This window comes from Tinamus guttatus, unplaced genomic scaffold (genome assembly GCF_059628265.1).
Source record: "Tinamus guttatus ecotype Peru unplaced genomic scaffold, ASM5962826v1 Tinamus_guttatus_pri_ptg000010l, whole genome shotgun sequence".
Lineage (NCBI taxonomy): Eukaryota > Metazoa > Chordata > Aves > Tinamiformes > Tinamidae > Tinamus > Tinamus guttatus.
In genome coordinates this window covers 3,609,170-3,624,467 of record NW_028288544.1, presented here as the reverse complement: position 1 = coordinate 3,624,467, position 15,298 = coordinate 3,609,170, and the positions used below count along the sequence as shown (strand labels likewise).

The following is a 15,298-nucleotide window of genomic DNA, read 5'->3' as shown; positions in this document are numbered from 1 at the left end:
CCATGGTTATGGGGTGCACATTATTCTCTTCCTCTTTATAAACTAGAAAACTACTATCACGTTCATTTTCAGTCTTCTCTACCTATCTAAAGTGTTCTAGAAGTCACAAAATTTTCAGAATACCTTCTGGGCTTCTTTTTGTTCCCAAGTGTGATGATAAAAGACAACAAATTTACCTCTCTGTTTTTCTTTTTGATGCTATTCATCTGACTGATTGCTACTAATAATGTACCTCAAGAAAAGTGTTAGTGACATCAAGTTTTGTATCTCAGACAGATACGAGCTGCATAGAAACTTTCTGTGATTGTTATTTAATTCATTATCTTCTCAATTCCTTGTTGATAAAGCATATGGAGAGCATGATACTACTAAGCTAATGTAAGCAGGAAAATAAGGTATTTTTCAGTTTCTGTAATAACAGGGTTTTCTATGGATGCACTCATAGCAGACTGTGAAACAACAAAAATGGCCACATAAGCTTTTCTGGTAGGTTGATTAGTGAAAAATGGTTTTGTTTTTAGCAAATATTATCCACGACTGTTTATTTCAGTGTGAGCATGTTGCTACTACATACAGACATACTACAGAGGAAGAAGCCCCTTCAATTCTGTTACTCTTTGTTTGGATACTTTGGCTGGGAAAAAGGAGTAAATTAATACCTCTGCTATCTGTTTTGTTCACTCTCCTCTGCCTCCTGTTGAAGGCAAGAGGTCTGTAGTCAACTGTAGTAGTCTCCCTGATTTCACAGTGGAACTGGATTATGATACACACAGACTTCACCTAGATGTGATATCTGTGTACCTGGGGGACTGTGGTTGTGTACTGTGATGAGAAGGGGAAGCACTACACCCAGTGTTGCTCAAGGGCAAGCTTTGATCCTCAAAATCATCTTAATAAGTTATATAGGTATTACTGATTCTCTAATCAGCGTAATTTGTGAAATATTTAACTGCTCTACAGAAATAGATCAGTTTCAAGTGGCAACATTGGACCTTGCAATATACTTTTCTAGAGAATTATTCTTTTCTATAGAAAGCTTTTCTCCACTTGGAGTACCTTATTTTAATCAGTTAAGCCCATTAGCTCTCCAAAGCTTGATTTTATTGTTACTCATGAGTAATAGCATTTCAATAGCTAAAGAAAAATAAATAAATCCCCTCACTGTAGTCTGAGTAATAAATGCTTAGTTTGAAACAAATAAAATTAAAACCAAGATTAGGTCTGGTGATTCCATTTATCTCAATACAGAGGTGATAAGTGAATGGAAAGTTCATGAATAATCAGGAAATGCATCATGTTACATGCTGGTGATTGAAACTTCCAACATCTCGGGCTTCAAATATGACACTCTCCAGATACTTGACTCACTGATCTAAATCAAGTTGCCTTCAGATTGGGTTTAGGGGGAATATTTTAAAGCAAAGACTTTCTGCTAAACTGTGTTACTGTGTAGATCCACAGGAAGTATATTTTCTTTGTGTATGGTAGTTTCTTCATTTCTAAAGGTTTTTTTTTTTTTTTTTTTTTTTTTTCTGGATATCCTCTAATTTCTGGCTATTATAGTTAAAAGTCCCCAAAATGGATTGTGCAGGTAGATGACTTCCAGTCCAATTGGAATCATACCAAAAGGAAAAAATCAGCTCCTAGAATTCTGGTGAGATGGCAATGATAGAATTTTCCCTGAGGCAGTTCCCACATGTGTGTGATTTCTGGCTATTGAGTAACTACAATATTCAAAACTTGTCTCCATTCCAGTATGAAGCAAGAGAAAATTTTCTGGATATTTCACACAAACTAGAAATGTCACAAGTATTTTCTTTCAGAAATTATGCCTATATCATAAGAGATATAATTTTATTATTTTGGCATCTAAATCTTAGTCTTTCTTTACAAGCACTAGAAAGAAACACATATTTACATGTCAGATAAATCAGACTCTAGATTATAAATTTGCATTACAGTGAGAGAATAATATGCCATTAATGCCTGTTTCTTTCCTTTGATTGTAAAGTCTGGACAACTAGCTCAGACCCAGATGTCTGAACAATTGCCTACAGTTGATGAAATGAATCAACTACTGGCAGTGTTCTCTAATTCCATGGAATTTACATCAACAACAAAAGAGAAAAATCTCTAGTTGCTGGAGCCTCTGAGGTCTTAAACTATTTGACTTGAAAGCCCTCTGACCCAGAAGTGCAGACAGACTAGGTCTTCTGAGGAAGTCATGAAAAATGACCCTCCTCTATTAAACTATATGTGGGGTATTTGCTCTCCTGCACTTATGATATATAGTACCTGAATTAACTGGTTTCAGGGTTTGGGTCTACTGGCTTTTAAACATGGAGTTCCAGACACAACTCTCCAAGGCCATGGAAGAAATTTTGTATGAGAAAGCAACATTCAACCTGAGAGGTTTTCAGATTTAATGAACCAATAATTTGCAATGATTTCCTGTTTCTTGTAAGCTTGTATCCATCTCTAAGGAAAATGCTCAGTACTTCCCTATTGAGACTCAGAAGATGAAATCTATATTGATTTGGAATCATTTTTTCCCCTGACTTTTTAAATACTTTTTTCTCAGAGCGAGTGGTGGAATGTGGAACCCTTCAAAATGTCAGGATGATTAGTTTGTGTTCTTTATATTTAGACAAGATTTCCATTAACCTTGCAGGAAGAGTCACAAGACTCACAATTAAGCTAGAGACTTTTGATTAAACTAATACCAAGTCTTGTAAAATATCTCTAATATCTTTTATTAATACATCAATATTAAGAACTTTTTGTTATCCTAAATGTCATTTGTTAATGTGAGACAGGTTCTCATTATGCTAAAAACCTTAACTGTTGATATGTTAATTAATAGCAGCCCTGCTTCCTGGTGTTTTGTGCAGAGGTTGCACTGTAGTATTTTGTCCCCTGAGCTACCCAGCATGATGCTGGACATGTCTTTCCATCTCTCCCTCTTTGTTTCTCTTTTGACTTCTCTTGTGTTCCCACCTCCACCTTTCCTTCCTCATTCTTAGACAATATTGTTCCCCACGACCACATTATTGTTACTCCCATAAACACCCAAGGGAGAACGACTTGGGAAGAGAAGCCTCCAGCACTGATAATGTGCCAGTCAGCCATGTCTGCAACTATGAGAAGTCCAAGGATTTGAGTTTCCGTCTTCTTGATTTTTATTTATTTATTTTTATTATTTTTTTTTTACTGTTTAAGTGGAAATTATTGCACCAGGGATTTGCACTTTGTCCTATTCTGGGTGTGATGGATTCTCTAGGAACTGTTGTCTAGGTTGCTTTGCTTCTCCAACTGTCAGTGCATGAAGTAGACATCTATCATCACCAATTAATCCTATCTAAGAAATTCCTTCAGCCTGTTCAAGCTGATGGATGCATTTGTCATTACGATATTGTAAAGCATCTCCCACATTTCTGTCTTTTGTATGGAAACCGCCAAAGCAGTGTTTGTTTAGGAGATAATATTCTCATAATAAACATTGTCTGCATACAGTTATCAGATGTTTTAATTACATTTTCAGTTATTGAATATTGTATCTCTTCGGTGCATATGAGGTGTAAACGGCTTTGCATTCGAGCAATTTTCTCAGTATGCCTGAACAAAGAAATTATTTTATTACAATTGATTCAGTACCTAACACTGTACGTTAACTTGTGTATGCTGAGAAAGCTGAGCACTTTCAGATACCCAACTCATTCTCCTGTTAATATGAACAGTTTTTACTCAAATGGTTCCTTGTATTATTAATAACTTGTACTTTTTAATGTTGTTCCTTTATTGCACATAAATCAATTCAGAAGTTCATTATACAAAGTTCAATGCACTTTGAAGTCATTTGCGAAGGTTTATCAAAACTTGCAAAAAGATTTTCCTTCAGAACAGCTTATCAAATATTTAGGGACCACTTAGGTCAATGGAAACTAGACAGAAAAAATTAAAATTTTCTGTCTAACTCATTTTCAAGTAATCAGTGTTTTTCTTACAATATGAAGCTTCCTCAATTCTTCTAGAAAATATTTCCAGAAATAAAGTAACCAGTAAAATAATGATATGCCTGCTTTAAGTATGTTACATTAGAGGTGATTTCTGGAAAAGAGGAAAAGGGACTGCTTATAGGCACCTGTCAGTGTTAGTTTTGTCCTTAAATGGGTCCTTAGCATTTACAAAAATATTCATCACTTGCTGTTCTCTCAAAAAATAATAATAATAAAAAAAAAAACAAAACAAAATCATGTTATATTCTGGTAGTGATCAATTTACTCCTGAACTAGTGTCTCACACAACATAGTTGTTACAATAGAGGTTTATGTCAACTAGGAGTTTTTTGGCAACTTGGTTTCTACCTATAATAATCTGCTGTTTGTACTGTGCTTACCACTTACATCTAAAAACATCTACTTCATTAAAAACACATATATATTTAACTACAAACTAAAAAAAAGAAACATTAGCTTAAACTTCTCATGACATATATTATATATATTTCTTTTATATAAACTTCCTAAAAGAAATGCCACTATTCTTTGCCACCATTGGAGCAAGTTTTAGCTAATTGATTTGTAGTAGGGATTTTTTTAATTATTATTTTGCTTATCTGATTGTGTTCATGAAACCTCTCATGATATGTGATTGCTCCTAGATCATCCACAGAGAAAGCTTTTCTTCTTTACTTGTGCTATTTTTTTCAAAACAATCTACCTATTCAGGATATATGAGTTCTGATCCTAACTTTGCTACACTTTAGCTCCCTATGCCACTTCTATATAAAGTTATATATTACATAAATATTTATTCATGTTTATGTATGTAGAAATACACATGTTCTTTATATGCTAAGGTGATTTCAGTGTTTTCAGATTTTTATCTTTGAAGCTGAAAAAAACAGTGCCAGAAATTTTAATTTTAGCACTATTTTTCTATCAGAACTTTTATATTCGTTATCTAGATATTTTTCTTCAGTTTCTGGACATTCTGTTAATCAGGAGTGAGTAACGTATTATTTTGCTACATTTTATCATGTAAAATTATATCCTCATTTTTTTCAGCCTTGGTTAAAACAATTTTAACCTTCATGTTCCTGGTTCCTGGACCACATATGTTTTCTCTGCCTACGCAATGTCATATTTAACTTGTTAGTTGCTTTTCTTCAGCTGCACTGTCTGTTTTCTCTGGGAACTGTGAAGATTTGAGATGCTAATATGCTTGCAGAGACAGAAAATATTCTCAGTTATTCTCTTAAGGCTGCCAAGCAGGTAGGAACACCTTTAATAGCTTTAGCTTATCTTTTGTTATATGTTGTTGTTTCAGGTTCAATGGATCCAAAGGACTTTCTGAGAGAAGCACAAATAATGAAGAACTTGAGACATCCAAAGCTAATACAGCTTTATGCTGTTTGTACTTTAGAGGATCCAATTTTTATTATTACTGAGCTGATGAGATACGGAAGTCTTCTAGAATACCTTCAAAGTAAGTAAACAACTATAAACTCATTTTAAGGGGTGCCACAGCTTTCAGTTTAGTAGATGAACTAACATAAAAGATAGAAGTACAACACTGATTTAATCTAGAAGTGGCAGTATTTGCTGGGGATGGGATGGGAGAAAGAAAAAGGCTTATGAATTTTTGACATATCAAATTATTTTAGAAGATGTAGGAGAGAATCACTTTCACAGTTTGATTCTTGCCTCATAATGACCCACATTTTTCTGCCCACTTCTACTAGTAGGTAGGAAGTTACACACACAGAATAAAAAGATAAGCCTACAGAAGGGAAGATCATCATATTTGATATGCAATGCAAGCACTTCCACAAAATGCACTTAACAGCTTTGAAATCTATTACCAGGCAGGGAAACACTTTGGCTTATGTTTGTCCCTTGCCTTTCACATCAGGGCTCTTATCTCAGCAGGACTTCAAAGTACTCTTTTGAAGGCAAATAACAGTAAAAAAATAAAGTTGTACAGCCTGGAACAGACTAGCATAGTGATTGCACTTTAGGTTCTTTGCAGCTATTGAGAAAAACCTCATCCTAGTGCTGTTCTCCATTTTGAGTTTAGTGAATGCTTCTGAAATCTTGAATGTCTCTAATGTTGTAATGATCTTTTGAAGGTAAAATGTTTACTCCATTTGCCTTGGAAAGTCTCTTTTCTGCCTCCAAACAGTAAGGCAAAGCCCTGTGAAATATTGTAGACAGTATCTACATTAACACACACTTTCCCCCCATCCTCTCTGTAGAACCACTTTTTAAGGTAGGCTCATTCCAGAGACAATTACAGCTAAAGAAATATTCATTAGAGGGACAGCCCCTTTAGGAACTATGAAGACCAAGGGTACAAGGAACTTGGGCAGATCATCTAAACTTTTGTAGGTTATTAAGGGCCAAAGGAGTGAAGTACTTCAATTTCCTTTAACTTCTGATCTTCGCAGCTTTTGTGTGCAGAGTGCCACTTGCCTGATTGAAGGAACCCAGCACATCCAGAAAATGATTGCTGTGCATGAAAACATTTATTGTGTGGGAGAAAAAGCTCTGAGAAAGTCAGGATGAATCATAGCTATTGCAAAAGTGAAAATTGACCTCTGTTTTTGTATAAAGTGTGAAATGTCCGGGGCACCTCAGTGCTGCAGCCATGCATAGATCAGTTACCAGCCTATGCACAGAAGCTGCCCTTGCCATTAGTAGGGTGCATATGCAGGATGATCTGGTCTAAGGCACTGTAGTCAGTCAGTCTGGACAACCATCAAGACAGCCAGTTTAGAGCAGCCTAGTGGTGTCCCTCCTGTGCACAAGGGGATTAGCAGAATGGAGAGGTGGAGGCAGAGGTGGATATAGGTATCGGTGGAGAAGAGTCATTGTTGTCAATTAGGATGATTAGGCATCAGATATTTTGCATCTGGATATGATCGGCATTGGCAGTATGTAGTCTGATAGGCATTTTTGAGATTCAGCCACCTCAAAGACTTGGAAAACTTTAACACAGGGCTGCTAGCTCTGTTTACACTAAGGGTGAATTATGGCAACCCGGAAAAGAGGGAAAGTCCAGAGATTATTTTGTTCAAATTTTTTCCTCCTGGAAATGCCTGACTAAACAAACAAACAAACAAACAAGAAAAGCTCTGTAAGGTAATGCTTTGTGCATGGTGACTATCATATTCTAACAGAAAGACACCTACGTAATAGCAAGGGACATGGGGCCCCACTGTGTGTGCTGTGGATGTGCTTTGGTATATCTCCTGATGGACACAGCTGCACAGAGTTATTGAAGTGCCACCAATATGAGAAAAATGGAACAGAAAACCTTCTTCATAATTGGATGTGAATGAAATTGTCATAAATGTATGAATGTTTTTATCGGTTGTGATAGACCTGAGACTTGCCTTAGCAAAAACACAGTATTGAAATTATTACCAAAGCAATGTTCTCAGCAGGGTAAAGCGTTGTTTAATTTCTTTTTTTTTTTTTTTTAGTCAAGTCTGTCAGTGACAATGTTTTCCTGTCTTTTCTAAGTGAGATATAGTGATTGATTGATTAGAACAAGGTGCAGGCCTGAGCCTTCTTTAACATTTTTCTGTAATAAGTTTTTCATATAAAGGAGATGGTTTTGTCAAATAGTAGTAGTAGAAAAAAGGACATAGAGATGATGCATTTTCTTTATATGATAAAGAACAAGTTATGAGAAGCTTATATAATTTCATCAGTAGTGGCTGATTTTGAGCGTGAAAGTTAATCCAGCTTTTCTGTTTTGCTGTACTTTTTCCTCCAGAGAACAATTAGAAACAAACTTACACACCTAATAAACTTGGATGCAGATTTCCTGCTCCTTTTTCCTGCTCTGAACAAGCTAGATGTGAAGTAGCTCTGCTCTGGAAATTTCTGCAGCGCTAATGCAGTGCTGTGCTTGAACTTGAGTAGTTTGCTGGCCAAACACCCTGGGTTGTCAGAGGTGCATTTAGGAATCCTCCCCACTACCTCAGCCCTCATGCCAAAAGTTGCTGTTCAGCCTGACTTGGGATCCCAGACAGGTCCCATCTGAAAAAAGAAAAAAACAAAAACAAGCTTTCAGCTGCAACTCAACCTAAATAGGTGGATCTCTTTAACACAGTGCCTCTGTGTGTTCTCCTGCACTAGACTCCAACAATTTATTAAAGGCAAGGCTTATGAATTACCCTTTGGCCATGCCAGTGTTATCTCCTGGGTTCCTATTTGGAGCAAGCGTGTGCTTCAGCACAGCAGAACATGGGCTTCAAGCACAGCCAGATGTTGGATGAACCTCTGCTTGAGTCTGCACCTTGTCTGCTGTCACCAAGAGGTAGTTCAGCTTGTGCAGATGAAGGAGATTCCCACCCAGATGGGGTGGGAAGGTTTTAACTCTGAGTCACTACTCAGTGTTACTTTCCAAAGTACTTTCCAAAACCCATGTACCCTCTCATAGGTACTCTACGTCTTTAGTAGAGTACCTATGATTAAATACAAAATGCAAAATACACTTCATTCATGGATTTATATCTTTGTTCAGCAAGCTGAAGAGTTAATGTCTGCCAGTTATGTAATGTCTGCAGTTCCGAACTGCAAAATTTAAGAGCAGTATATTGTTCTGTGGCCTGATGATGGATTTTCTTGATGGTTAAGCCATAGTTTGTCACATAGCCAGATTTTTCTCCATCTCTCTTTTAAAGGTCAAGACTGCTATCAAGCATGTGTACAGGGAGGAAAAGAGTTTTTTGAGTCAATAACAGAAGTAAATAATCGCAGTGCTGGATTATCATGACAATGAGTTTAACCTCGAAAAGGAAGTAGGACAATAGATACACAGGACAAATTTAATCATCTAAAATTCATTTCTTTTACCTGTTCATCTCAGAACATCCAGATGAGCAGGAAATTCAAAGCCTGGAGATTGAAGAATAGATTAGTAAACAATAGAATTTCACACTGTTCATAAGGAGTGATTGCAAGGTTAGGTCAGATAAAATGCCAGAACTGAAGGAAGCTATGCAAAACAATGCTAACACACTTTCAATACAAATCAATTTAAAATAAGCCTCAGAAAGCTGCCAGCTACAAATGATTTATTTCTTTAACCCAGGGGCACTAAGGGACATTCACCATATGAGACAGAGAAAGCAGAACTGTCAATGCATACAGCAGCAAACACAGATTTTAGGTGTAAATAGGATTTTGAAATAGAGGTTGAAGTTTTTTGAGAATTAGAGACTACTGTGATAGCCACTTAGGCTTTCGTGCTGCAAGCTGTGGATTAGGATGTCTGATGCTGAATATAACAACTGATTTGGCTTACTTGGATTACCTAACTGTATGAATTCCTTTCTCTGCTATGGTGAGTTCAGCTGTCCCCAAAGTGTCACAAAGACCCTGAATTTGAATTCTAATGTGTTATACTCCAGTGGCATTTTTGGTGTCTATCTTACTATTTATGGCTGTAGTTTTTCATGGCCCTAAGACTCTCTGCTGAGTTTGTGAAGGCAACTTGTTCTGTCCAAAGTTCTTTTACTGCTTTGTCTAAACACCCTATCTGGAATTGCCAAGTTGCTATTTCTAGGACTTGCTGATCTTACAGTGCTGTGAATGTCATGCACGTTGCTGCAGAAAGTCCTACAAAAGAGGCAGGCAGCTTGAAAGCAACTCAAGGAGTCTTAGTATTGAGGAGCAGCAGCAGAGATAGCAGCATGAAGCAGCCAAGTAGACTTGAAAGTGAAAATGAGAGTTACACTTGACAGCAGATGGTTTATTTCCTAGTAAAAATCATTGAAGAATGGGGAGCAAGGCTCATTTTGTGCTTTTCCCTCTTCAATTTGCTTTGGCTCTACCCAGTGAGTACTGGCATTAGTTCTTAATCACATTTTGGAACACATTGTACACACGCAAAAAAACTGCATTGCTATCAGTAGAAAAATGCCATTTTCTTTGTAATGTTTCAACAGCTTCTTCTAGGCCTACATCAGCTGTTGAATTTTGTATCTACATTTTCATTCAAGATGGGAGAGTCACTGTTAGTCAACTAAAATGAAACTATTTGCATGACTGTGTAGTATCATTTACTCCGCGGCTAGCATTTGATTGGGCTCTTTTTATTGCATTACTTGGCCTTCTCAAGTGTGTTGCTGTTTGGACCAGTGAGCTGTTATCTTATTATAGCTGAATAATACAGATGTTATGTTATCCTTGTCTTCTTTTAAACAGATGATGCAGGCTCCCAAATCTGTCTGACACATCAGGTAGACATGGCTGCTCAGGTGGCTTCAGGAATGGCTTACCTTGAATCCCAGAACTATATTCATCGGGACTTGGCAGCCAGGAATGTTCTTGTTGGTGACCACAATATTTACAAAGTGGCAGATTTCGGGCTTGCAAGAGTTTTTAAGGTGGGTTGTGAGAAGATGAATCATCAGTTGGAATTCCTCCATTTCAGCTCTGGAGGGAAATAGAAAAGGCCAACTAGGTATGAACTATAAACTCTGAATTGATATTGTTGAACAAATGGTATGTCCCATGGAAAACAAAGAGCCCCTTGTCTTGTATTCCCCAGTGCAAGTTTAGAAGCTGGCCTGTGCCTTTGCGCTAGTCGCTAGACCGCAGTCCAGTGACTGCTTCCCACGCAAATAGCAGGAAAGGAGCCTGGTAGCTTTATGCACTTTGCTGCACAAACATTTCCACAGTGCCAGTGTCTGGCATATGGAGGGAAATGGCAGGTATTATGGCAAGGAGTATATTCCTGAGCTTGTAAAGGAAGGCATATAAGAATCTATTGACAGCTATTCTTCCTGTTATTCCTTACTCACTTCCTCTATGGTGCCTGGAATACAGATTGCCATTATAAAAATATCTTGCTCCCCTACACAGCCAACCGCAGAGTATAAGGTGAGCTCTCAGACATTTAAATCTGATGAAGTTTCAAACTCATTGCCATTGTGCTTTTTTTTTCTTTTTCTTTAGTGTTTGAAGGTATGAAATGCCCCATAATGATGGCTGCAGTTTAGAAATGAGATTTCCTACTTCTTAAAAGGATTTGATCAGAGTTGGGAAGATTTGGCTGCTAAATTTTATGGTTTTCAACATGCAAACTATAATTTGTGAGGTCTCATTATTCTTTTTATTGATTATATTCTTGCACTGAGAGGGAAAAACTGAGAAAAACAAGCCATTTTCCTTCTTTTTTTTTCTTTTTTTTTTTTTTGGTTGGTTTGTTTTCCATTCGAGAAGCCTAAATTGCTGTTCCTGACACACTTAGATTTATTACATATCAAAGTGTAAAATAATTGCTTGACAATGGCATCAAGAGACTTTGAATGTACTTTTTGCTTGATTTTCATTCTTATATTTATGCATTAAGATGAGATTGCACATTTTCTTAACATGAAAAATATATATCTTAAATGAACTATGCTTACAATGCTTACTATCCTCATTGGTGAGGTAATAACTTACAGTTTTTGACATTTCTCATTAAAATTGAACTTTTCCAAAATACTCTGTCATAGAATAGTGTTGGCAGATTTTCTTAGGAATGTTATGGCTTCTAAGCCTAAGTATTAATGTGATCATATGCAAAGATCCCAAAATGTTAGGCAAGAGAAGTAAAACACAGAGCATTAATTATCATTATTTCTTGTTCCGAGAGAAGAATGTTGTGCTTAAGATGCCAAGTTATCAGTACCTGGGTACAAGACATCAACTGGTGCAATCTTCTCAAAAGTGCAGGACAGGACATTATAACTAGGAAAGAACACATTCTGTATTTAAATCAAAACAAAACAAAATGCCTCTACACATTTATCTAAATTTGAGTGTGAAGAACCTGACAAAAGCTTGGATGTGGATGGTATTCACTAAGTTACATTTAGGAGTCAGAGACATAATAAATGTTCCCAAAGTTTAGATGTCTGTGCTATAAAGCTTTAAAGACATGAGTATATGGGTAAAGGAAAAGTAATTCAAGCTGAAAGTAAATAATTTTCCCTTTTCTGTATGTCTGTCATCTTCACTTTGCATGAATTAATTGGAGACACTGTAAGCTAATATGTTAATTTAAATAACTCGGAGTTCGTTCTCTGATCCTGAAACTTTCTTAAGTGATTGTTGCAAAGTCAATGGCCCTTCAACTCTGTAGTAAATCACAAAACAATGGTTCTGAAATTCATTTAGCTCTTGCTTTTGCCTTCTCCATTTATTGAAGACCAGACGTGAAGGCATTTGGTCTCTAGTGTCAGCAGGATGCTTACACTGCCACTCCTGGCAGACTTGAAATCCTCATGCAAGATCCAGAATTCACAGTAGCAGGTCATAATTAATCACAAGCCATTTCAACTCTGCGTGCTCATTTGAGATGATAAATGCTTTGGAAAAGTGTCTTATGAACAGCAGTGTTTCTCAACTCTAAACTCCGTTTCAAGAAAAGAGTTCATTAAGTGCCCTCTTTAATACCCTTAAATGCAAGTACTTGACTAGAAGAAAGGGTAAGTTTAAGCACATGTTTAGCTTAGTATAGGGCTTAAATATTTTGCTGAACAAGATCCTAATTCAAGCTTGCTTTGTTTTAACCATGGCAGGTAGAAAATGAAAATATATATGAAGCTAGGCATGAAACAAAACTCCCAGTGAAATGGACAGCCCCTGAGGCAATCCACCACAATAAATTCAGCATTAAGTCTGACGTGTGGTCGTTTGGGATACTTCTTTTTGAAATAATCACTTATGGAAAGATGCCCTATGCTGGTGAGTATTTTTGCCTAAATAATGATTTCTAATTACTTTTTTTGCTTTAAAAGAGAAATAAAAATTTGAATGTTGAACTACAGCCAAAGGGTTAAACCTGTAAACAGAGAATGAATGGTGTCCAAATGAGGCCCATTTAGTAGGTCAGACCTTCTGGCTGCCCCAGGCTCCCTGGAAGCTTTCCAAAGCCAGTGAACATCATTCATGTTTGATCTTGCTGGAATCAACCTGCATTTCACAGGCACCTAAGCCAACTGGCTATATCCCTTAGGCACCAGATCAAACATGCCAAATGCTGGTATATGGAAGAACAGAATATAATGTGCAGACTGCCTTTTCAGGAAGGAGCTATCTTAAAAAAAAAAGGAGCAGGGCTATTTCTCCACTTTCCTTCGTATTTGACTATAGCAGTGAAAACACTTCATAATGAGAAGGATCACCAGAATTAGGCATAAAATTTCATTAACCTCAAAAAAGTAGATTACATAGTTTAATAACTGGTATTCCTAGCACTCTGAAAAATGTTTGGGGAACTGTGACTCCAGTAACACAAGATAGCAATTAAATGAATGACTGTGACTTTGTGCTTGTGAGGAGAACCCAAGGGAAGGACTGACACAAAGAAATTATGCTGCATCCATACAGCCCTGAAGGCTGGTACATTAACCATAAACTACATTTCACAGGGTCCCAATTTGACATCATTTCATATAAAAGGAAAAAAGAGAATTTTTCTTTTTTGATTCCCACCCTCACCTCTGGTGAAATCATTTGGAAGAAATAAACTGTAGTCAAAAATCCTCAGCACTTACACTTATCCACACCCCACATAAATAGATATGTAGGTAAGTTTTTGAAATACATATTATATACAATTCTATGGTTCTCCGTGCTTCTGGTAGTAGATTCAGCTTTATACCTTGTAAAGGCACAACTCACATGTAACTTTATGGTAGACAGTGTCCTGTGCGAAGTTTGATTGGCTTGTTGATATTACTTGCAGAATTAATCAGTTATCTCGGCAATCAGTTAAGAGAAAAGGTTATGCTAAATCACAGTTGAAAGTTCAAGCTCTGGTACCCTGTGGGGCTTGAATGCTGGAGTATAGGTCAGGTGTTTTCCATTGATAGTCTTAGGAGAGCCTCATTTATTGATGTATTAATTAAAAAAAAACAGTGGCTGTGAAAAGAAAACAAAAATGACAAAGAGTCTGTTAGGATGTATCAAGCAGAGTATAGTTTTCTATTATATAGACCGATAAGGTCTCAGCTGGAGCAACATTTGCAATTTGGGCAATGAGATTCAAAGAGTTGAGTGGAAATATCATTCAGAGATCTAAGAAAAATAAGAAAAGATTATGTGATTTAAAATTTAGTTTAAATAATAGTAGAAATTTGAAAGAAAACATAAGAATAGTCTTAGCATATAAAGGGTGCAGCAAAAAGAAAGAACTATTTTCTCTGTGGTTGGTGGTGATAGGACATGATGTTATAGGAAGTCTTGGTGGTGGAAGAAAATCTCTCCCTGACACAAATCTATTTGGTGGGCCTCTCAAGTGGTGTAGTGTAGGATGAGGGGTTTGGAAAGTGCTGGAGGTGCATTTTAACAGCTGGTTTGGAGACTTCTAGTGATTTCCGTGGCCGTTTTCCACTGAATTGTTCTCAGCTCTGCCTAAATGTATGTATGCCTCATTGGTGGGGAACTGACCATCTCATCTCTACGAGAGACAGAGACATGCAACCTCGTGTGTTACCAAGTAGACCCTAAGAATTTTGATAAATTCCTCCTCTCTTGAAAACACCTGCAGGTATGGCAGGACACCAGGTGATCCAGATGCTGGATAAGGGATACAGACTTCCTCAGCCAGACAACTGCCCAAAGTTGCTCTACGATATCATGCTGCAGTGCTGGAAGGCGGAGGCCAAGGAACGTCCTACATTTAAAACCTTGCAGTGGCAACTGGAAGACTATTTTGAAGTGAATGGTTCATCCTATGCAGATACACATACTATTTTAAAGTGAACCCTGATGCCAGGGCTGAGGAAAAAACTGATGATCATTTCAATGAACCTGACTGGAAGGGTTGCTGTGAAATCAATTTAACCTCAAATGTAGAGCAAGCGATTATTAGATGAAACTAATTCGGTACATTTTCATGCCTGTGTCAATATTCAAAGAATTTTCAGATTTTCGCTGCTGGTAAGTATTTTGCAAGACTAAGCATCAGAAGGCTAGAGGGGTGGGGCTTCTAAAATATAAATTCTATTTATTTTTTAAATAACAGATCACAAAAATGAACAAACAAAGTGAATGTTGTTCAATAAGCATTGTGAAATTTCATAGTTTCTTTATTGCAATAATTATTTTTTATTCCTTAGATTTTAAATTCCTGTCAGTTTGTTCTTATGAAGGAATCTGATTGTTCTGTGCACAGCAGGATCTGTGCTTTGAGATTTTTCTTACTGAAAAAAAAATCTGTGACTGTGTTGATGGCAAAAAAAATAAATTAATTGCCTTTCTTAGACCTGCAGTACATGTGCCTTTGC

The 15,298-nt window shown here is 36.9% G+C and overlaps 1 protein-coding gene across 1 annotated transcript in view; it reads left to right on the top strand.

Annotated features, from left to right (window-relative positions):
- Window positions 1–15,056, top strand: part of FRK (fyn related Src family tyrosine kinase) — a 48,920-nt gene extending 33,864 nt beyond the window's left edge. The window contains exons 5-8 of the mRNA XM_010211073.2: window positions 5,329–5,487; window positions 10,221–10,402; window positions 12,587–12,752; window positions 14,560–15,056. Of these exons, the coding sequence (XP_010209375.1) occupies window positions 5,329–5,487; window positions 10,221–10,402; window positions 12,587–12,752; window positions 14,560–14,774 (722 nt within the window). The 3' untranslated portion in view covers window positions 14,775–15,056. The remainder of the gene's footprint in view (window positions 1–5,328; window positions 5,488–10,220; window positions 10,403–12,586; window positions 12,753–14,559) is intronic.
- The last annotated feature ends 242 nt before the right edge of the window (window positions 15,057–15,298 follow it).